Below are 24420 nucleotides of genomic sequence, written 5' to 3'. Positions count from 1 at the left end.
CATGGGATTCACTGGAAATAGCTCTTCCCTCCTACACCCCCAAGTGGCCGATTAACTATTTCCGGATCTTGGCTGTGGCTGAAATAGTTAACATCGGAAATTTCTGGAAGGAATGCTCAACTTAGTGTTATAACTTCAATCTCTCCACAATGTCTTTCAAAATCAGCTTGAGCTCTAATAAATTAAGTACTACAGTCTAATTTCCCTTAAATGTATGCCCCATTTTAGAAATCTCAAGTAAGGTTTTTTCACAAATTTCATCCCATAAACTGAGCAAAAGTACCAGGGAGCAAGTGACCAGATGGACTGTGGCCATCTAGTCGAGAGCTTCCAAGTTACACAATGCCAACAGAAGTACAACACAAACTCACTCCAACAGTTTGGAGCCAATGCTGCCAATAGGGCTACTAGCAGTCTACATTAGGAGGACCACGCATCAGGTTTGGGATGGTTTCCTGATGCTCCGGTCCATGCACATTCGTGCTGTAACCCTGGGAATTGCCTTGAGTGCTTTAGCAGTAATCTCTGCCTGGTTTTACCAATATAAAAATCGATTTGGAACACTACCAACCTGGTAATGTTCCCTCTTTCATCACTTGCAGGCCGTCCTCCGAAAGCCAGCAAATAGTTGTGTGGCGGGCCTATAAACACTGGTTTCCTTCCAATGTAAAAATAAAGAGTTCCTCCAATAATTGTACATTTTAGGTCAACACTTCAGCTAATATTAAGACTAGCAGCTGGACCCTCAAGGTTAGCCACCATGAATGAACTGACTGTACCCCAACAAGTACTATCATAGATGTAGGGACATTTCTGACTCCAGTAGATTTTAGTGTAAGGCCCAGATATGCATACTAAAATGACAATACAGTGCGTCGGACAGGGGCCAGCAAGTCATGACAAATTTAATGACCCTATGCACTGCTGTTGGTATAGTAGATCACAAACTGTTAACAGAAGGAAACAGCATGGGTGAATGAGTTCTTGTGCAAGAGAATTGAGCACTTTCTGGAAATCTGTCAACAATTAGTGGGCCTGGGGGAGAGATATTTTGATCATTGGTCTACTGATTAAGTATGGGTTCAGCCTCACTCACCTACGCCCTTCAATTTTGACCTTGCACGCTTTATCGGAATGATGAGGCTGCTTGGTCTTTTTATGCCGATGATGCACAAATAGAATTGCCACTGGCGAGATAGATTAAGAATTAGTCAACCTGTAGCTCTGCTTGCAGGCATTCTATCACTGGAGGAGCCATAGCTAGCTTCATCTGAACAAGCAGAAAAATGAAGTCATTGTCTTTGCATCATCCAGATGTTCCGAAAGAAGTGGATCCCTCCATATCTCTATGCAGGTAAAATGCCATAACTGACATACTTATAAGGGTCAATAGGTTCAGGCTATCAATGCTCTGTTCTGTGAAGCATCAGGAGTGAAACCAGGACACTGGTTTGCCATGTTTTTGGTTGAAGAGTTTCATCGGAAAATTAAAAAGGGGTTGGGAAAAGCCCTCTCTGACCCTGCTCTATGAGGAATTTCCTTACCTAAACCAAAACTAAGGGTCTGTCTGTGTCAGGGTGTCAACAACAAAACTATCCTGTGTTTAAAGTTCTATTCTGACCCTCACCCTATAAACTAAAAGGTGAAAAAGAATAACCTTAAAAGGTTTAGAAAAGTGTTAATAAAGGAAGACTAAATCGTTCAAACAAAAGTTCTTCAGGGTACTAGATTCTGGGGTCCAGAAGGTAGTTTCCTTCCCCTAGATTCTCCTTTGCTCCTTGAGGTTTTTATACATAATAGTTATTTGGGCCCCAGGGATAATGGGTCCTTGTTCCAGAGGGTGGTTCCCTTCCCCGGGATTCTTCATTACTCCTTCAGTTTCCATACATAATAGTTATTTGTGCCACTCTAGGCAAACTACCACACAAAAACTGTTTGGCTTCACAATTTTGGTTTCTTTCTGGATACCTGGTATAGCTCTCTATCAAGTGGTGTGGTTCTTTTCTCTTATTTAACACCATTATTTTCAATTGCCTGGTATACTCTCCTGCCAGGGCTTCTGTTCATTATATATGGATAATGGATCCATCCGATATATGTTATCCTCTCTCTAATTCTTAAGTATTTGCATTGTGTACCATCACAGATTAGAAGAGGGGTTGTTTGTTTTCTATGCTCTTCCTTTTCAACATCTCTATTCTTCATCTCTTTCTCCGTTTAAGTGGTTCCCAAATGCTTGCACTCTGCGTGCTCGCCAAAAAACCCTGGTGTCCCTGGAGCTTCTCGCTGTACGCACTGGTCTGTGTTGATGAACTCTCTCGCAGTCTGCAGTTGAAGGATTCCCATATGCCTCCTTCTCACGGCTGCCTTTCCTTGGTTTGCCTGACCTCCGTGGTTTCCACTTGACATGCCTGCTTTCCTCCTTCTGCGAACGCCCAGGGGTCCCGCTCCTGCAGCGTCATCCGCATTGCACTGAAAGGTGGAGCAAAGAGCAGCAATGCGGTGGGCGAGGGGTGCCAGGTATTGGTTGAAAAGCCAGGAAGAGAGGTTAGACCTTTGGGGAGCACAACAAGTAGAGAGTGAGATGGAGGAAAGGAAGGACCCAAGTTGGACCTGGAAGGGTCGATCAAAGAGGAAAGAGGTCAGCCATGCCAGGGCCTGATCAGTGATACCCAGGTTATCACAGAGACTGTTGAGCAGGATGGCATGGTTGACTGTGTCAAAGGCAGAAGAGAGGTCACGTAGGATGAGGACAGAAGGGATATTGGAGTCAAGGTTAGAGAGCAGGTCTTCACAAATGTTCAGGAGAGCAGTCTTCCGAGCTTCTGGCAGCTCTGAAGCCAGACTGATGGTCATGGAGACAACCAGCAGTCAGTGTGAAGATTAAGCTAGGAGATAGCCAGCTTTTCCAAGAGTTTTCCCAGGAAAGGAGTGGTTGAAATCGGGTGATAGTTAGCTGGACAGAAGGGGTCAGCAGTGGGTTTTTTGAGAAGAGGATGCACAAGAGAGTAAAAGGAATGGTTACAAAAATCACCCTGAGTCGGAGCAAGGGTGTCAATGTGGTCCTTCATGGTTTTGAACGAATAGGGAAGAACCTGTTTTTTACAAGACTTTCATAGATCAGACTTGTCTGGAGATCTTGTCAGGGGTGAAAGGAGGAAAAGATGAGAAGGATGGAGGACATGCAGCTGCAGGGGGGCCAGAGGAAAGAGAGGCGAGGAGGAGACGAGAGGATGGACAGGATGTCCTGGGTTTTTGAGATGAAATGAGAGGCCAGGGCCATGCAAAGGGCCGGGAGGCGACAGGAGAGGTAGAGAGTGCAGCAGGTTTGGCACACTTCTTGCAGATTTTAAAGAGTTCGGCTGAGTTGTTAGATGCCACAGAGACACAGGCTTGGATATGGGCTCTCTTAGTGCGGGCAAGGAGCCGCTATTGCCTTTGGAGCAGGCGGAAGTCCAGTTTGTCAGAGGCTGCACAGGAAGCCCGCCATTTCCTCTCAGCCACTCTACACTTACGTTTAAGGGTGACTAGGTCAGAGTCGTACCAAGAGTAGCACTTTGTTTTAGGCGGATCCTCATAACCGGAGCAAGAAAATCAAGAGTCAGAAATAGAGGAGTAGAACGTGGAGAGGGCTGTGTCAGGATGCGAGTCAGCCAGTGGTGGAGGAGGAGGGGGGAGAGAAAGTGGTAGCGAAAGCCTCAACTGACACACGCTTCATGGGTCGGATGACCGAGAAGGTAGGAAGTATTGGAATAGGCTTTGCCGGATGGGTGGCGAGGGAGAGATGGGAGGAAAGGAGAGAGTCTAGGTCTGAGGAGATCAGAGCATCCAGAGCGTGTCCTGCAGAATGAGTTGGGCCAGAGAGAGAAAGAGAAATACTACAGACAAGGCACTCAAAAATGTAATCGGCCTGCATAGGAGTAACAGAGGCAGGAATCCACTCCCGGAAGTTCAAGACTACACCACCTCCGGAACAGTTGGGTCTGGGTGCGGAGAGGATCTTGTAGCCATCAGGGAGGAGTGTGTCAAAGCTCATGACAGAGCTGGCCCTGAACCATGCCTCCTTGAGACCGAGGACATTGAGGTCTAGTTCTTCCAAGAGGCGGCAGATGTCAGGAACGATGAGCGAGAATGGAGAGTTGCAATATGGAGAAGAGGCGGCAGAGTTCAAAGGAATGATGAGCGAGAATGGAGAGTGGCAATATGGAGAAGAGGTGGCAGATGTCAGGAATGATGAGCGAGAATTGAGAGTGGCAATCTGGAGAAGATTGCCATCCTTGAAGGACTTCCAGATAGGGGGTACAAATCAGAGTTACGCCCTGCAGAGGTGAAGGAGCCCAGGGGGACAGGGGCGGATAGAAGGTGAAGGAGGAGAGCGCAAGGTAGCCAAGGAGGAGGCAGAAGGGGAGGCAAGGAAGCTGAATAAGAGAGAGATTGGATAGCAGGAGAAGAAATTAATTGATGAGGCGTGGGCAGCATCTGTCAAAGTGGAGAAGGTTAGTCTGAGGGCCTTGGACCATGACAATGCCATTCAGGTAGACATTAATGATGACCTTTGAGTGGAAGGGATCCAGGAGTGCCTCCCAAAGGGTACTGCCATTAATGGGTGAGGAAGAGAAAGTGGAGAGCACAGAGACCATATGAGGAGTCCAAAGGTCTGGCGAAGGAACGGCAAAGCGGATGTCGGTGAGGTTCTGTCTGGAGGAAGCGCTTGAGTTGGTGTTGGCGATATGGAGACCAGGGTTAGAGGCCAAGATATCCTTTTTGAACTTCTTCCTGCCAGACTTAGTGAGAAGGGGAGGATAGTCAATGGAGAAACAGTTGGAGAAAGTGGGAGAGACAGAGTGCCATAGGTGTCGTGGGGTAGGGGGAAGAAAGAATATCGGAGGGAGGGTGGGGTTAGACAAGATGTGGGGGACAGCAGGAGAGGAGGGTAGCACAGAGTTGTCATTGGGCGCAGCTAAGTACAAAGCAGCAGCAGATGTTCCCAACAGATAAGTACAAAGCAACGGCAATTGTTGTAGATGCAGTCCAGACTTAAGCCATGATCGTGGGAAAAAGGGTGAAAAGTTGAAAAGTCAGGAGTGCGGAATGACGATATAAGGGTGACTAACCCATAATTGCAGAGGTGATGTGACAAGGTGGTTTAGGAATCCAGGATAAAGTTAGAACACCGTCCTCGGGGAGCATAGGAGGAGACCATGGAGGCCTCACGCACCGAACCGTCAACTGACAGGGAGCAGACAGGGGCCTTAGGAGTGGGCATTGAGGGTGGTCAGTCATAATTGAGAAAAAAAAAAAAAAAAAAAAAAAAATCGAAAGACAATGTCGAAACAATATCGAAAAATAATATATTGATTTTATTTTTATTGTATATTTATTTTGGGGTCCCGGAATAAAAAATGGGTAAAACAAAAAAAAATAAAAAGTAAAAAGTAAAAAAAGGGGGGTTGGGGGAACTCCCCCATTTCGAATAAAAAAACTTAATTATTTTTTTTCCGATATTTTGACTTTCGAAATTTTTGTTTTCGAAATTATCACTATAAACCAGCATTGAGAGGAGGGCTGGCCAGGCCTGCCAGCTCTCCAACAGGCCAAGGTGACCAGAGTTATAGCCAATCAGGGGCAGCAGCAGGAATCAAGGCCCCAATCACTCAGGTGCACGCAATGCAGGTGGCCATCAAGGAATGGCCAGGCAACAATGGAATTCTGTGAACAAAAAAAGCTGACTCCGGCAGGGGCCGGCGTGCGGCAAAAGTAAAGCTTCCTTTTCAAGAAAAAAGCAAAGAACCGCTGCTCGAGCACAATGCAGATATGATATTATGAAAGAATTCAAAAATGTGTGCTCAATCGCGCTTTGCTTGAAATAAGCCCCCAGGGCTTACCTTCATTCCAGATGGTGTGGAAAGCAGCATCAAGTCATTAAGTCTCCTGATGGCGGGGGGCGAGAAGCAGGGCCTCCAGCAACCTGCAGCTTCAGTAGAATAGTGCGGTTGTTCAGCCTTTTTCTCCTCCATCCGCAGCTTCTCAGATTTCTCTTCCGAGTTTAGCCTGGGTAGATGACTTCCTCTTTGAAGAGGAGCTCGATGGTAGGCTGGCAATGGAGGCGGAAGGTGATGTTGATCGCACCCTATCCACTTTGGGACCAGCTTCCACAGCGAACCCGGTGGACTTGGACTTGCGGCTCTTGGGCTCCCACGGATGAAACACCCACAAAGGACTTAGAAGACTGCTCCTCCAATGGACCGGTCCCGGGTGCAGAGAGCACAGGTCAGAGGCCTTGGCATTAAGCCATGCTGCCAGCCTACTGAGTCTGTCCCTTGATGTTTTCTTCAAAAAACTGAGGCAAACCTCGCACTCTACCTCCATGTGGTCCGGGTACAGGCAGTAGTGGCATCGTATGTGTTTGTCCTCCACAAACACATTCCGTAGCCCGCATTTTGTGCAGGGCTTGAAGGAGGACCTTCCCTCCTTCTCCTCGGACCTGGTCGGAGAGCACGAAGTAGGCCCAAATGCCCTGTAGAATCCTGAAAAATATTCGCCCTTGAGAGGCGTGGGAGTTCACTGACAACGGATCCCTGCTGTTGGTACGAGAAAAGAGCACACAGGCTTCTTTGAAACTAAAGAACTTCTTCCGTTAAAAAAAACAAAAAAAAAACTAAATAGTTATGATAGCAAACTCGAGGACTCCCAACACTGAAGCATGTGGTAAAAACATGAAGACAGCTGTCAGAGGTGGGGCTTGGGGAGAGGACTGTCATTGGATGGGGCAGTATGACCCACAGGACAGTGATTGGTTTAAAGGAGAAATACCGTTTTTAAGTGAAACGGAAACGGTTTATTCTTTTAGCAAGGATTCCCTGCCTGACGACGGGGAATATTCATCAGCATGTGAATCCATGCGAGACCCCCATGCTGGAGAACAAGCACCTTCCATCGGCCAAAGTTATGATCCCCAAATACCCTTCTCCCCATCAGGATTTTAAAATTAAAGCAGTTACACCTCAGGGCTCAAAGACATGTTCATTGCAGTTCATTTTAGTTCAAAATAGTAGAACTGTATTCAAATGTTTGTAGCAGTGGCGGTGCATTAAAAGCTGATGGATACATACAGTAGAACGAGTCTTGAAAGAAGAAAATGTCCTAAATTAATGTATGCCCAATGTGACGATTCACAGAATCTCATCACTTGTCCCCAGTGGGGAGCCCTTTCCTGTGAGGCTAGGGAGGGGAGCCCACTACACAATAATTCCCCTAGGGGTGGCGGCATGAAGGACCTCACACAGAGAGCGCACCCCTCCACCCCCGTCAAGGGGACAAGGACTCCTGATCCATAATGGAACTCCCCAAACCCACTTACCTTTGGGAACATGCAATCCTTGAGGTCTTCCAAGAACCAACCTGAGATGACTACTGTCTTGTAATATTCCCTCCTTTCCTTATATAAAACATAATACCACAAGGGAGGGGCACACAAGGAGATCATGAGTCATCTCTCAAAAGTACTGAGAAAAGGAAGACTGGAGTGATGAACTATTCCTTTTCCATTTATCAGCAGTACTGAGAAGGGGTTGCCTCCAAGGAAGCATGAAGAATGTCTCATCGACACAAAAGAAGTGACTCTGGCACTCTGCTAGTGAGGACGCAGTTACAGACCATAAACAGCAAGAAGGGACTTACTGAACGAGAACCTGATGGTCAACCCTGCGAAGTTCAAACCTGGAAACATGGAAGCAAGCAGACGAAGCTGATCCTCGACCGTGCACAACCAACCTAGGCAGAAATTCGAACCAGGGCAACGGTGGCATGACCTCTGGTAGACCGGGCAGTCTTTCAACTACGCCGACATGAAAAAGCCTAGTAAGCCGCAGAGCCAAGGCGGTAAAGCAGGGAATGGAGAGAGACGCGGCGAGCCCTCAGCAAGAAGACGCAAGACCAATACCATGGGAGGAGCCAGTGACATGGCCCCACGAGAAAGAAGGCAACCAGAGTCATGGGAGACCTGGTAGGGATTTTGGCAATACTGACAAGTATTCCAGGAGTAATCAACCTCATCACAGTAATTACTGAGAAGGTATTAGGGGTGAAGAACATCTCGGGAGTAATCCCCCCCAAGTCACAGTAACAGTGATAAAGATATAACAGAAGAGTGCATCAGGAGTAATCTCCCTCGTCACACTATCAACATTACAAGGAGTGAGGAGGGCGTCAAGAGAAAACTTCCTCATCAGAAGAATCAAAGGAAGACTGAAAAAGCAAAGAGTGCCTCGGGAGAAATCTCCCTCGTCACAATTATTATAAGAGACAATGAGAGCCAAGGAAGTCACAAGAGGGGTTCTCTTTAACAATAGTGCAGTTAGGAACAGTGGAAGAAACCAAGGATACTTCAGGAGTGATCTCCCCCTGGCTGTCCAGTCATTTGGTCGACAGACAATTTGTCGACAGACAAATGGTCGACGCAATTTGGTCGAAAGACAAATGGTTGAATTTTTTTTTATTTTTATATATATTTTTCAGGTTTTCATTTAGGAAAAAAAAGGGTTTTTTAGCAAAAAAAGGAGTTTGGGGAGTGACCCCCCCCCCAAAAAAAAAAAAAGTGAAAATACAAAAAAAAAAAAACTAAAAATTCGACCATTTGTCTTTCGACCAAATTGCGTCGATCATTTGTCCTGTCGAACTTTTCTTTTTTCGACCAAATGACCTGTAACCATCTCCCTGGTTTCATTGCTGAAGGAGAAGACCAGGGAAGCGGGAGATTGTACTGTGTATTGAAAAGGAAGAACTGTTGGACATTTGGTCAAGCCAAGGAAGTTCCTTGTAAGGAACTACAAGGATGTTTGCAGGCTTTCAACAGAGACCAACCGAAAAACAACCTTTAAGATTGATACAGTTTGACCAGGAGAAGGGAGTCATTCTCCTGTTGTTCCTCTGTTTAGAGTATCTTTTTTGCTAGTGGTATGGACAGAGTAGGGGTGTTGGGCAGACACTTTGTTGACAACTACCATGACGATGAGCACCCAAGTTAGAATTCAGTTAGGTAGGACAAACCCTTTAGTTGGAGACAGACACGGGTCCTTTTCCTTTTTGATAAATAAAGCTTTTAAGTGGAAATGCCACCTCTTTGGCAGACTCCTTCTGACTTACCACACCAGTCACAATGCATTTCATAATGTGTACCTGCTGCTAATAATTGGCGTTGAAACTATACTGCAAATGTTATATTGTATTGGAAGGGCTGCCTTTGTGCAATTTTGTAAATACAGAAACATTGAAATTTACAGCAATATTGAAATTTGTGTCAAAAATTAATAAATGTTTCCTGTAAGCTATTATATGCATTTACTCAGAGAGAGTGAGGCCTGCTCCCCGGCATGCATTACGCTCTACGTCCTGTAGAGCTCATCACTTGACCTCTGTACCTCCAGCCTTGAAACCTTCATTCCCAGAGCTCAGTGAACCGCTCACACTAGTAGAAATGCTAAGAAACTACACTTGGGTTTACTCAAACTGCAAACCTTCCCCAACACTGTCTTTATCCATGGAAATGTGCAAATGAAGAATGCTAGAATCTCATGATATCCCTCAAACCTATGAGAAAAAAACAACTATTCACTGCCTTGAAAAATAACGGCAAAGGACCAGGATAGTATTAAATTGCAAAGAACTGGTGTGGCGCAGGGAGTTTGAGAGCCCGTACAAGATGGAGGCTCCATGCTGAAGAACCGAACCACGAGGCTGGGTCTGCTGATCTGCTTTCTGGTGCAGGAAATATCGCTCTGCTCTCAACACAGTTACCTGCTGAGCAGTGAGATTTTGAACTGTTCTGCCCTGCCGGAGACTAGTTAATCACAGAGGTGTGGAGAGTCGAGAGCGCCTGCAGAAGTGGTGAGGGTGCACTCTGGGTGCTGCCATCCGGGTCGGGAAGGAAGCAGCAGTTTGGCCGCCGAGCTCTCTCATGTCTAACCTTCCATGGACTCGCAGTGAGGGTCGGGACCCCTGCTGTTAGGCACGCTCATTGCTGATCCGGGGAGTGGCATAGCGCAGCAGGAAGGAACAGAGGCCAGACTTGGAGCAATGTAGTGGCCGCCGTCGGGGGACAGGCGCAGCTGGAGCGAGCACCAACAAGCTCTCCTAAACATGGATTGAAACGCAGCACCGGAGCAAGGCAGAAAGCGGAAGGGGGCCCTCGCCTTCATCACGACAGTGGAGAGTGCACATTGCACAGTGTGTTATCAGTGGAAGTGGTTTGGCAAGTAGAGGTCTTTGATGACAGGTACAGGGCATTTTGGTGAGCACCTGCCTTACATATGGTCAGAGGTCCCCTCTGCATGCGGAGTGCCATGAAACCTATATGGTTGGTGGTAGACAGGTGGGCACTGCTCATTTAGCTGCCCATAATTGAGGAGCTGCAATTGAGAATAGGCAGTGAGGAAACAGGGCGTCAGGCAAGTCCAAGAAAAAAGCCATTGTGGAAGATTCTGATTATTTCACACCCCGCAGCGGGAAACATGGTTTGGATAAGCCAACACACCAGGACCCGGTCATGGCAATGTTGAGTCGCATAGAGCAGTCGAATTCGAGACTGGAGGGCAAGTTTGATAATTTGACGGAAAGAGTGACCCAGCTTGAGAAAGCTCTCCATGCTGGAACAGCAGACTAGTAAGCTGACTCAGCAGTGAGCGCAACCCTACCCATGGTAGAGAAAATCAGTCAAGAGATGGAGTCTGTGGTAAGGGGCTGCAAGATAACGGATACGAGGCTCGAGTGCCTTGAAAATGCGCTACATGCCCCCCAACTGCCAATTATCAGCCTCCCAGCAGGAGTAGAGGATGACGACCCGGTAGAATATGTCTCCACTTGGCTTCCTGAACTGCTCGACCTTGAGGTGGTGGAAGACCCGATTTACATAGACACGTGCTATAGGCTGAAAACATTGATGCCTAAAGTGGTGCTTAGATGGAAGAGTATCATTGGTTAGGGGAAGTATGAACCAAAGTGATACTGATAGGCTATAGAACTTACCCCTGGAACATACCTCATGCAAACAGGTTGCGAAGCACTGCTTGGCCGGCTCATGACCCTTGCCTGGAATCTGACGAAACATAGTAGAATCTTTAAACTGTGTGGTTAGACCTCCATGTAGCAAACCTGCAGAGGTCGAGCAGGGGAACACCAGAGAGAAACGCTGCAATGGCTCTGGTGGAATGGTCTTTAAAGAGGTTCGATGCATAGGTTCAAATGGAGGCCCCATTAGTTTTGTCAGTGCCCCATTTAGTTTATAAACTGGGGCACGAGACTTCAGCACAGGATATGTTCTGAAGAGGCCCCTGAGGAACTCCTGAACGAGTCTGTGCAACCACAGGGAGAGCTTCCCTGGAACCAGAGTATACCAGGATATGGTACCCAGGTGGAGCTCGATAGATGCAGGAGCAGGCCAGCAAGAGAAGGTACAGGAGAATCTGTGGCACTGTCACGTGCAGCAGAGAAATCTACTGTGGCCGGTACCACACTGTAAAACGCTTCCGCCGGTGCTTGTAGCACGCAAGCATAGAGGGGCCCTGCCCCTGGCCCGAATCTTCCACCATTCTAAAGGCAGCGAGTAGTATCGAAATTCTAGGACGGCAGGAGCCAGGCTCAGATGCTGGCCCGTGGTGCAGGATTGACCCTTCTCTGGAGAAGAAATGAAGGTAATGATATGGCTTGAACCACCGAAAGATGGAGAAGTCATGAGTACCAGACCTGTCTGGGCCACGCCCATGCAATGAGGATCATCTTGCAGTGGCAATGTCTAAGTGTGTGGATTACTTGTAGCAACAGAGGGATCAGTGTAAAAGTGTACAAGAAGGGCCCTCCCAGGGAATGAGAAGGCATGCCCAAGACTCCTCGGCTGGCAAACCTATGGCACTTATCGTTGTTAGCTGTGGAAAAGAGGTCTAGTTGAAGGAGACCCCACTCATTGAAGAGACGAGACACTTGTGCTTGATGAAGCTCCCATTCGTGGCAGGACAGCAGCTCGCTGCTGAGAAAGTCCGTAATGTTTTTCTGGACGCCTGCCAAGTGAAATGGGACGAGCAACATGCATTGATCAATGACCCAGTGGCACAGATTCTGTGCCTCAGGGGAGCACGTCCCATCCTGCTGCCAGATGTAAAACATGGTGGTGGTGGGATCTGTGAAGACCTACATACACCACCTTCCCCTGAAGTCGACTTGAGCGCCAAGAAGACGGCCCGCAGTTCCAGACCACTGATGTGCAACTCCTTACTGGGAGCCAGAAACTCTGTCGTGAGAGTGTCCTGTGTGGGCCTCCCAACCCTTGGAGGACTCAGCCGTGATAGTCACCTGATATGCAGGGATCTCAAAAGGGAGCCCCCTGCGAGAGCCGTGGGAGAACTGACCACCATTGCAGGGTCTGACGGAATGCCCGATTGAGGGCTAACTGGTCAGTCCATGTGCCGGTGGCTTGCTGCTACCTGGCATCCAGAAACTCCTGAAGGGGTCTCATCTGTATCCGAAAAAAGGAACCAGATGGATGCAGGACATGATCCCCAGAAGGGACTTGATGGACTGGACAGTTGCAACGGAAGCTGCCGTTAGCAGTTGGACCTTTCCCAGGATGGCCTCCACCCCTTCTTCCGAAGGAGTCACTAGACAGGAGAGGGTGTTGAGGCAGGTAGCCAGGAATAGAACATTGAGTTTATTGAGAATTCCAGATTAGAAAATGTCTGGATGGTCGCTGCGGCATGCTGGACTTCAGGCGTGTGAGAACGGAAACAAATGAGCAAATCATCCAGGTAAAGATAGGACGTGGATTCCTTTGCGGCGCAGATGCACTGCCACCGAGGCCAAGCATTTGGTGAACACCCTCTGGCCGATTGCAGGACGAAGGGCAGGGCCTTGAAGTGGTAATGGTGCCCCTGAACGACAAAACATAGGAACTTCAGTGTTTTTGATGAATGGAGGATGTGGAAGTAAGCATCCTCCAAGTCAAGGGTCGCAATCAAATCTCCTTCCTCCAGTTGGTCGAGCACATGCTGCAACATGACCATTCACAACTTTTGGGATTTGAGGAACTTGTTGAGGTGTCGCAAGTCTGGGTCTCCACCATCCTAACTTCTTCCTTACCAGAGAGCAGCTCACTTATACTCAGGAGCCTCAGAGGCGCTGAGGAACTGTCTTTTCTGCATGGCTTAAACCTCCTTTAGCAGGAGTGCCCTGTATAGCTATTGTCACAGAAAAGGAGAGTCTGGAACTCCAGAGCATGTCCCGGCTGAAGGACATCTAGCACCTATTCGTCTGTGGAGAGCTTCCATCACTGATGGACAAATTGCAATAACCGGCCTCCCACTGGGGTGCAGAAGTGGGGGCGTGGGTCCTGGGCCAGTTTAGGCCTGCTTCGGCACCTACACCCTGGCTGGGCGGCGACGATAATGCTGGCTGCCACTTCCATAGGCTTGGGAGCATCCCCTATAAGCCTCCTCAGTGGTGGATCAGGAGGGTTGACAGTGCGGGGGAGGAGAGGGGGAATTTAGCAAATCCTTTTAGAGGAACGAAAAGAAAGCCTCCTCTGCTGGAGTGCCTAAAGCACGTCCTGTCTCAGTATCAGTCTTTATGGCCTCTATTGTTTTATCGACCGCCTTTCCAAAGAGGTTGTCGCCATCGAACAGCATATTGAAGATGGTGGCTTTGAGACAACCCTGGTGGTAGAAATCATTGCCATTGCCCATTTGGTGAAAGGTGGAATCTGCAATGTCGAGGGCGATGTTGATCATGTGGTTGGAGACCACCTCCCCTTCCTGGTACAGAGCCAGGGCCTTGGCTTTCTCATCTGAGAGGAAGTTGAGGATGGGCCCCAGCTTACACCACAAACAGTCTCGGAGGTCCGCTGAGCTTGAGAGGGTCGGATTCTATGACTATTTGGGAGTTCGTCTTGATGAAAAAGGTCATTAGGGACTTTTTTCCCCCACTTAATTATACTAGGCAAAGGGCGGGGCTTCATGCATTACTATGGGGGGGAATACAGTGCTTCTCGCTTTGAAAGGTGTGGAGAGCCTGTGCCCATTCGTCCGCCCTGTATGGACCAGAGATTTGGGGGTCACTCTGACCTTGGTGGGAGAATGGAGCCGAAGGAAATGGCTGTAGAAAGAGCTTGTTTCTCTCCCCAGGAGTGCCCCAGCTCTTCCTCTTAAATTAGTTAGGGGTGGAGTGGTCTTTAATGCCAAGCTGCACCCCTTATTGTACCATTATAAACTGTGTTCTTCACCCGCCCTTGGAACCTACAAATAAGCTCTTTATGGACGTGTTGGCACAAGATGGGGCCAGAGCACTTCTGTGGTTCAATTATGTATCTAATTAAAGTAGGAAACTTGGTTTTGCCACACTTTTTGCTCTTAACAACCAAGACTGTTTGGTAACGAAAGACTGCATCAAGAAAAAGTACAAGGATAAGAACTACAGGGTAACATTTTTGGAGATTGGCACGGAAGGTATTCAAGTGAAATATCTTGAGCTGAAACACTTTTGGCCAAGAAAAATACATATCCTGTATCAAAGACATGGCGACACGTACTTTGTTTTTAAAAGCGAGATTAGGGATACTCCCATTTGCAGGAGTTGTAAGGTTCTGGTATAATCTGCGGGAATGGAAATTAAGTCCTTACGCATTTTCTATTTATATACCCCGTTTATAGGTGCTTGCGCCTCAAGTGGCTTGTCCCCATCTACAAAAAGCATAATTGAAAAGTCACTAAAGCACCTAAAATTCTTTGAGTACTCAAAATAGTGCAGTGCTCCAAATCCAATAAAATTATCTGAAAAGTGCCTGGCGCCCGATGAATAAATGTATCTTGTAAAACGTTCTGGTAGGTTTGAACCGATTCTTTTAGTGCTTCTATTCCTTTTATTGTTTTAAATGTTAATATTGCAGTTGATGCTAACTGTGCTTTGTGCTGTCGTACCTCATGAGAATGGAGAGGCGTTGGTGGCGTTTAATATGGGTGCTGCTGTTGTAATGATGCGCTTCCCTGCTTCATCCAGCTTTTTAACCTCTTGATCTGGAGAAACCATAGAAGAGGAAGAGTGGTTGGAAGAACTCTTCCCATCAACAGCCGAGACACGCTCACAGGTTGGTGAGGGCTGGGATCGAAGGCCCTTGGGCACCAGAAATCGGTACTTCTTTTCTAAGCCATCCCTTTTTCGCAAGAGTGGTATTAGGGGCCTTCATGACCAACAAGCCATCCTCCCAAATGTCATCCAACAGGGGACCTGAAACGATGGGTCTTCCTGGAAGACTCCAGTCATTCTAAAAGGAAACCTTCCTGTCTATTCCTCTGACACTAGGTTGAACAGGTTCGAGCCCTAGAAATCATAGAATAGAAGGACCCAATCTCGTCAGGCGGCGAGGCCCTGGAGGGGGCATCAACTTTAGGAGGTTCCCCATCTGCAGGAACATAATCTTAGTCATCCGTGCCATGTGTACTTGTTGTATCAGCAACCATGCCAGTGTCAGTCTGAGAAACCTCCTCACCCCACAGGGGGAAATGCCGCTGGCAATGGCAAAGGCGTAACAGGTGCCGGATGAGGCTGTGTCGGCTGAGCCTGGAAGGCCTTGGCGGACTCCTCGCTGGGCCAGCAGTGGGACCAGTGTGTAGTTGTTGCTGGATTTCAGCCACCAGTGTGTGCAAGGTAGTCAAAACGTCCAAAGACATGTCCCTTGGCACAGGTGCTAGAGCAGGTGTCGCAGCTCGGCCCAGAAGAAAAGGGCTAAAAGGCAGAGAAGGCTGACGTGATTGGCAAAATGGGGTGAGGTTCCTCTTGACCACCATCCTGTTCAGAGCAAAAACCTGTCAGGTTCTATTCCAAACTAGTGCAGTGCGCTGGTGAGCTCACAGGGGCTTCAAAGGGGCCAATGTAAAAAGTGGTGTGGCCTTGGTGGGCCAAGGCAGAATATCCTTGGCGGAGGCATGTCCCTCACCACATTGGAGCCTTTAGTGGAAGAGGTGAGGACTGTAGCCAGCGCAGCAGGCAACGGTGCCGTTGTTGACTGTACTTCGGTCGAAACCACCGACGGGTGGGTCTAGGCGGCAAAGATACCCAGGGCATGATAACCGCTGTAGTGGCAACGGTTATGGTAGTAGACGAGCCCCTGGGTGTGATCGAAGCAATAGGTGAAGGACCACTCTTCGCAGACTAGGTTGACGAGGTACTAGTCTGCAGGGCGGTCGTCAACAGGGCCACGTCTTTATGAAGTCGTCGACGAAGCTCGCGTCGATGACTGAGTCGACGATGGTGGAGTCGCTGACGGGTCTTTGGAGGACTTGCCCTTTGACGAGGCCTTTTGTTTGGCTGATGGCGTCAATGTTTTTCTTGCCGATGGAATCAGTTCGCCTGCTGGTAGGCTAACCGCCGAAGAAGCCAGTGATGGTGACCATCCTCTCGTCGATCTGGGTCCCGCAACGACTGACTACAAAGAAGGCGTCTACCATGAGATAATTTTGCTTTCTTTTGGATCCTCACCAGATAAGCATCCTCAAAGGACTGCAACCTCTTTTTGTCAGAGGTAGCACACCTGCCAGCCCTGGAAGAGCACGTCTACATCCGGAGGCTGCGTCAGAGACCTTCCCTTCCTCAATCCACACCACCAACCTCTGATGGCCATACTTCTGTGTGTTGGAAGACAAGGCCTGGTAAATCAAAAATCTGTCCACATTGTGGTTGGGATGTAAGCAGCAGAGGCACCCGAGGTGCTGATCTTCGATGAAGATGTTCTTCAGGCCGCAGTTCTTACAGGAACTGAAGAGACTTTTCTTTGTCGCATCCGTCAGTGTTTTAAAGCAAAGGCCCAAGCCTGAGCCTGTGGTGACCACGGTTTGGAGTTCCGACGATGGACTAATGATATCCTCTGTTAACAGGTCTTGCCGCCGGTAGTCACAGCAGGACTGAAGATGAAGAATCGAGACAAATATTTTCAAAAAACATGCAAAAAAACAGCAAAATGATGGCACATTTAGAGGAGTGAAAAATGAGGACTCCAACATGAGAAACGTGCAGTAAAAATCTGAACATCACCTAAAGGGGTGGCGCTTGTGAGGACTACTGTCATTGGTTGGGGCAGTATGACCCCAAAGTGATACAGATAGGCTATAGAAGCGACAAGCAATTTTTAGCTTAAAGCTAAACTCCTTTCATTTTTGTTGTAATGTGTATCATAGTAGAATGTAGAATAGTGAGATGAACTATGGACTGCCCAGCACCACAGGAGAATGTTTGGATTCAGAGGGATTTCAGTTGGAGATTGTGGGATGTGCTGGGGGTCTTTGTGTTCTGTATCTTAAGCAATAAACTGCTTTCTGTTACTTACCTGAAGAGTGGGCTTGCATCCTTACAATTTTACAGAGGATTCCCAACTTGACTGGTAATATTCATGGGCATGTGAATCCATGCCAGGCTCCATGCTGGATAACTGAGCACGTTTGTTACATAGGACATTAGCACATGGAGGTTTCATTTCCTTAGGATAATTGTATCCAGGACTAATTATCTAATTGCTGAGATGGTGGTCATTCATAACAACAAAAAAAAACAAAAAAAAAAAATTGATATTGAAACATTCACTTAAATTCATATATTATTCTGTGGACGAATGGACTATCTTGACATTTCCACAAGGAAACATGAAGGCAATCTTGAAATGCTCAGCACCACAAAACATTTGAGCGAGCAAAATGGCCCCAGGTATAGCCAATATCACTGGACAGTAAGAGGTCCATTTTATTTATGTGGCTACTCAATACATCTGGTTGGAGTAAAAGTAATTTTTCCAGGATCAACGACGTTTTGTGATATGGTTATGAAGTGCATTTTCAGCTTAGTTTGTTCCTCTGGTATTAATGACCATCTTAATCATTCCACCAGGTCTTCCCTCAACTTGTGTGCATACCGTTTTATGGCGTCTATATTGATTTTAAACAAATGCATTAGCACTTTAATAACAGCAAGAAAGCATTTCTTGAAAAAGCGGTGTATTAAAACCAATTGCTTAAATTGCATTCAAGGTCATTACCTTATAAAAAAATAACTAGACACGATTAAAGATTATATGAAAGGCACATTCCTACAATAGGTACGCACCTTGAAAAAGCAAGATAGTGAAAACTATTTTCAAATAGGTACTTCATTGTCTCAATTTTACAAGAGTACTTAAAAAAATTAAGTTGAAGGACTTTAATGAGCAGTGTGCATTCATCCATGACAGATTATGGGGAAATATCGACACAGCAATGCCTACCACATGCAAAGAAAGACCTGTGTGATCTGCAGGAGGAAAGCAGGATACACTGCTGGAAAAAGGAAAGTACAACAGAGGTGAATGACGGGTCACCATGGAAATTCTCCTTAGATCCCAGCTCGGGCCATGGATTACCAAAAGGGACAGATTAGCCGGCTGCCATCTTGCAAGAAGGCAGCAGAGTGAGGGCAGGGAATGCAATGTGGAAGGATTGGACCACTGCAATGATTGGCTACACGAGGAATGGTAAAACCAAGAGCATTCCTTTTTTTGTCTCTTGGAAATTCAGAGACCATTTTGGTTGAAACTGAAGTAGCTAGTGCCAAAACACCAGTGTTGAATGAGCAGGGAACATTCAAGGGGAAGTGTATGGAAGCATTCTTCTGAAGAAATTGGCGGAAACGTATAAAAAGGTACGAGGTCAGAGGCTTACAGATGGCATGGTACATTGTGGTTGTGTTGGTTTTAGTTGGAAGAATAAGTAAACGTGTTCTTGTATAGCTAGCAAATGTGTTGGTAGCTACTTTGTTAAGGAGCATAATGCTCCATTGTTTTATGGAATGGAAATGTGGAATGCATAGAATGTGAACCAATGATAAATGATTGTATAACAGGTCTTTGGTGTTGGTGAGTAGTTTCTTGTACACCAAGTTTCTTTGAGAATAAAATGAAAGTTTTTCCTACAAATGTGTTGCAGGTGTGCTTCAAACAACTACTTTCATTTAAAAAAAAAGAAAGAAATAATCACTTGTAAATTTACAAATATTCTTAGCTTGTATTCTTTGTTATTGTTGCATATAGTGCTTTTTCCAAATCAAAGTGGTTGCCCATTTACTGGGAAGTGTTCCTTGCACAGAATAAGCAGCATTCCAGGGTCACCTGGTTTGTTGGATCCACTAGGGAAGTGGATAGCAACTTGAATCCTAAATTGGAAGCATCGGCCATGTAGCCAGGGACATCTCTACCACTTCTACATATCCCACATGGGTTCCTTTCGATCCTCATTCATAGATGGACGATGTTCCCCAGACTTTCACCTTCGCCACCAAATACTATAATCCAGCAACACATGCATCTTGTCTTGCGTGTCAACCTCCAAATAGTTGCAATTTGAATACCTTGGTTGGTTCCATGTAAGGTTAGTCCCACACACATACTACATCGCCTAAAAGTATGAAGGAGTCATAAGCGCTACATTAAAAAAAAAAAGGCCATATTAATATAACTTATGCAGGTGGGACACGGAGTAGCGCCCCTGCCACCCTTCCTATTTCTTTGCATACCAAACTGGAGACTGGGGCTCCAGGGGGGGCTGCACCGGGGCTACAAGTGCCTGACTTTGGAGTGCCACACTGATGGTAAATCCCCACCCCCTCTCCACTGAGGGCTAATATTGAAATATTGCAGAGTGTAGGCTGGCTCTACACTACAGTAACCAGAATTCCCTGTGGCCACATCCTGGTACTTACCAGAGGGAGTCAAACCTGAACACCTGAATCCAATCAGCCTTCCTGAATATTGCTGAGGCAAGAAAGCGCGCTAGGAGGAGCACATCTCTGGACTGTTTGAGCGTCCTGCAGCTGGGACCCAGAATAGTGCCCCCGCCACTCTCCCATTTTCTTTGCAGAACATATATATATATATATATATACATACACACACACACACACACACACACACACACGACAAAATCCAGGAAACTACTGAGCACTTCATATCATTTAAAGTTGCTCAGTTGCTTTTTAACATTTGTGGATTCCCATAAAACAAGGCTAGAAGGTAAAACCATTTTAAAGTAAAATAATACAACGGAGACAGCTGGAAATTAAAAAAGGTATGAAAACAGACTGATGTCGAAAGCTTGGTATATGTACCAAAGACGAGAGCGAAACAATGCTGACCTGGGTAAAAGACTTCGCTTTTTGTGGTTCCTTCCTTCCACTGACTGAAGGTCCCAGAAATTACTGTATCAGAGATTTCAGCCCAGTAGCGACCTGTCAGAAAGAGATTAAAATTAAACAAAAACATCTTGAGAGGTTTATCAAGGACACACTATAAAATGCAGTTACATCATAGGCCATTCCACATAACAGGAGATCATTGCTACGCAGCCAGTCCTGCTTAAGTATCCATTTAGAATGCGAAAAATAAAGCTGTAGGAGAGATTTGTAAATAGTACCGGCAGACCTCAGCCAATCCGCGCAGTCAGGAAGCAGCCATTATCTACTCTTAGTGGTCTGAATGCACTGTAGCCTTTGGCTTTACCTTCCCTCGCTCCCAACGCTCCCAACACTTCCTTACTACACCCATGTGGCCCCTCATCCTTCCCAAGGTTATTTTACACTGGCCTAGCTCGAGTGCAGCTGAGAGCTGTACAGGGTGTGGGTAGTCAGCGTTTGGGCTGGCATATTTTCACAGTAGCACAGTACTGAGAGTTGCAGTCTGCATCTAGATGGATTAGTCCATGGTCAGGTGTGTTTGAAAACACCACGTTTTGAGAGGATTTTTCGAAACTCGAGAATTGTCGGGGCATTCCAAACAGATACCGGAATCAAGTGCCAGAGGGTGGGTGTGTGACAAGAAGGATTGTTTTGCGGGTCCTCTCTCTGGATACTAGTTGTCATCAGAGCCAGTTGGCCAATCTGCTGCGCAAGGAGCGCCTCCTGTCAGACATGGGGAGTTTAGCCGCCAGGGACACTGCCGTGCTATTCGTGAGTGCTTTGTAGATGATGGATGCATGCATTCTTGAACAGTATGGAGTGGAAGCCAATGTAGCTTGCGTAGCAGGTGGCCGATTCAGTTGAATCTTCCACTTCTTTGCATGTTAACACTGTTAAGGTTTTAAAAGAAACCCATCATCAACCTCCAATCTTCACTTTGCTGTATGAATCTCCAAGGTCAGATCTGTGCCCATGACATCTATCCTTTGCTTCGCTTGGGTCCTTTACATCGGTTAACAGGAAATGACATCCCAGGGTAAGCCCTCCATCCATTCGGTTTGCATAGTGCTTTGGACAGGAACATTGCAACAGTGAAATCACGGCAGGCGAAGCAATATATTTTCCAAGAACTGCACAATAGTAGGGTAGTTTTATGCAAAGACAAAACAAATCAGTTTTAGCAGGGTGAAGTGATAAAAGGAATAATAGGCAATGCATACAAAGACTACATTAACGTACAAACTGAAAATAATTGAACTGCTCAGTTATCTGCAGACATTTCCAACTATGCGCAGTAGGAAATCTGCTCACAGCAGAGTTGTGGGCGATACCATGGTAGGTCTTGGGAGCTACTAGTGTTAGGAGTTGCTTTTTAGTACGATCTTAAATTGCTGTTCTGTGGTAAAATGTCTAATAACAGGGAGTTAGGGAGCCCGCAGGGGGGTGGGCTGGTGAAGGAGCAATGAGGCAGCACTGAGAGGTTGAAGAAGGCTGGTCAACCCAGGGTGTCATCCGAGATGTAATACAATGTTGAAGTGGCTGGTGGTGGTGGGCGTGGAGTATTTTTAGACCAGTATAAGGAGCCAGTTCTGCAGGAGAGCCAGACTACTCAGGTGATCAGCAAATATGGGAATAGAGCTTGCAAAGGTTGCCGATGGCAAAATGGAGTACTTTGTCAAGGGTCACCATGCAAATGAAGCGATGCTTTACTCCATATTGACAGCAAAGATGAATACTGACCTACAACCTTCCAAGTCAACTGTTAATTTACTTATTCCTGTAGATTCGTGGTTGCAAACCTGAATTTTGGGTGGGGAACGACTTTTACGCTCTTTAGGGTCTTCAAGGTGAAGACCCAAAATGTTATTTGTCCAAATAGCCATTTTTTTTTTTTTAGGCAATAACTCATGTCACCCTGCACTAAAGAACCAAGGAAGGCGATGGCCTAACTTAACATCTAAGCAACAAACCAAACTCTTATATTTTCATCACTTCCTAGATGAGAAACTTTAAATGGTCTGGGGGTCGTACAACCTTCTCTAGGAACATCAATGGCTCCTAGTAAGACACTTTACCTCCAATAGGGACAACTTCATAACTTTGAACGCGCCTACAGTGGTCTCCATACTACCACCCAAGCATTGGGCACAGGGTGATGGATGACTTACTGCCGGTCCTTTATCCACACTTCACCGTCGGTGCATAGTAGAACCTCTTTTGGAGTGAACGTTTATATTCTCCTACCAGAAGTAGGACAATACAGTGAGTGTCAAGTACAGGGGTCATTGCAGGCTGTGGCCGACATACAGAGGCTCTCAAGTAATGTGGCCACTTGTAAGCAATGGTAAAGAACACAACTATGTTGGCATTACCATATTTAAAGCCAAGCAGAGGAAAATCAGAGATCAACCATTATCAATTGTGTGCAGACCTTGCTTCTCCCACTGAGGCAAGTCTACCGAACTCTTTCCTAAACAAATGGAGAAATGGAAGATTTTTGGCTAATGTCATTTTCAAAGCATGGTGGGTATGCATCAGAGGCCAGTACCAAAACTCACGATTTTGAATAGAATCCAGAATAACAGTTTTGTTCCATTTTTCTATGGTCGCAGTTTTCATATTTGTTAACTAGAAGTTGTTCTATTCAGTGGCATTCGTAAAGCACTTTGATTAACAACCACTGCTGCCCTCGAAGCAATCAGACTGTAATGCAGTGTCCTCCACATAATCAAGTAGAATGTTTCCCAGAATAGATAGTGCTGGAAGCAGCGGGGACTATATAGACGAACTGTTAGTATTAAGAATATGCTAAGTGCCTGGTATGGCTGTACAGCGTATAGCCCATGCTCAGGCTACATAGTTTAGAGGAGTAAGACGACGCAACTGAGCATGACCCATTCAGTGAATTTATGAATGCTGCACGCATGAATGATAAAATGTGTCCCCCACAGTAAACCAGATAAGATATTGAAACAGGAAAGCTTCACTTACCACTTTGAAGATATTTGGTGAGTAGAATAAACAAGTTCCCATTATTTTATTAACCATATTCGTTTAACTAAGTAAGACCCTAGTTTTAATTTTAAAACAGGTTTTTGTTGAATCCCACACTTTCTTTGAACTGAGCAATACCTGTAAATGAATAGATGCATTTTTTCAGAAATGTGAAAACTCTCCGAATGGATCATCTCACCAAATCTTTAGAGACATTTTCATAGAGTCAAGCCCCCCACCCCCCAAATCCCGCCTTCAACAGACAACCGTACAATCCCATACCCCTATAAAATTCAGCCAAACAATGTGGTAAAATCGCCTCAAACAATTTCGGAGACAGGGTTGTGCGGGTTCCTTTTTATCCAGGAAACCCATTCGCAGAGGTCCTCTTTGTGGTCCTTACATATGCCACTGGTCTAAACAGATCCAATGATAGTTCATGCAGCATCAATGGTGAGTTACATGCATACTGTTACTGCCTAGAGGGTTAGCATTGGTGGTCCCCATACTGACTTCTATACTAAAAAGGATTCCTTAAATTTGGGGTGTCAGATTTTGAGGCTGGGGAATCCCAGGCCAAATGAATACCTACACATCTGATAGCCTAACAATCAGGAGCCTCAAAGAAATAAGTAATTGCTTCTGCAACTCCACTGTCATGCTTATGTTGAAGGCAGACTGGAGGACCGTAGGGTTGTTTGGGGCAATTTAATGCAAAACACTCAAATGCTTTTGGACAGCAATTTAGGAGGAAAGAAGACATCCAGTCATCAATAGAATGATTAGTGTGATAAGAATGTAAGAACATTCACTGTAGACCTGGAGGTTGAGTCCTATTTTAAACAGTGTCTGCTCCAAACGTACCACAGTATTTGTACCTTTGGCGAGCCAAAAACTAATTGAGTCACGACACTCAAAAGGTCCAGAGGAAATAGCCTGTTTGTAACTTACCCCACACAACTGGGCCAACTTCACCAAAGCTAGGTCTCACAGCCAGCTAATCAGAATAATTAAGGTGGCCACCTGTCTGACAGTACTTATAATGTGAATAAGAAGAAACAAATGGGTTTACTAGGCATCCTTATGGCCAGAGATGTTCATCCAGTACTTGTTTTTAACATACAATCTGAAACCTGCAGTTTTGCTCCCTCCTTGCCCCCATTCTAAATCCAGGAATGCAATCCCCACAATGCAAAGGCA

The 24420-nt window shown here is 46.3% G+C and overlaps 1 protein-coding gene across 1 annotated transcript in view; it reads right to left on the bottom strand.

The window, feature by feature from the left end:
• SIGMAR1 (sigma non-opioid intracellular receptor 1) overlaps nt 1–24420 on the bottom strand; it is a 223813-nt gene that overhangs the window by 5002 nt on the left and 194391 nt on the right. Inside the window, exon 3 of the mRNA XM_069626828.1 lies at nt 20188–20280. Within this exon, the coding sequence (XP_069482929.1) occupies nt 20188–20280 (93 nt within the window). The remainder of the gene's footprint in view (nt 1–20187; nt 20281–24420) is intronic.

This window comes from Ambystoma mexicanum, chromosome 6p, assembly GCF_040938575.1.
Source record: "Ambystoma mexicanum isolate Mex_15411 chromosome 6p, UKY_AmexF1_1, whole genome shotgun sequence".
Taxonomy (NCBI): Eukaryota; Metazoa; Chordata; class Amphibia; order Caudata; family Ambystomatidae; genus Ambystoma; species Ambystoma mexicanum.
The sequence above is the reverse complement of the archived record's forward strand: the minus strand, read 5'-3'. Positions and strand labels throughout refer to the sequence as shown.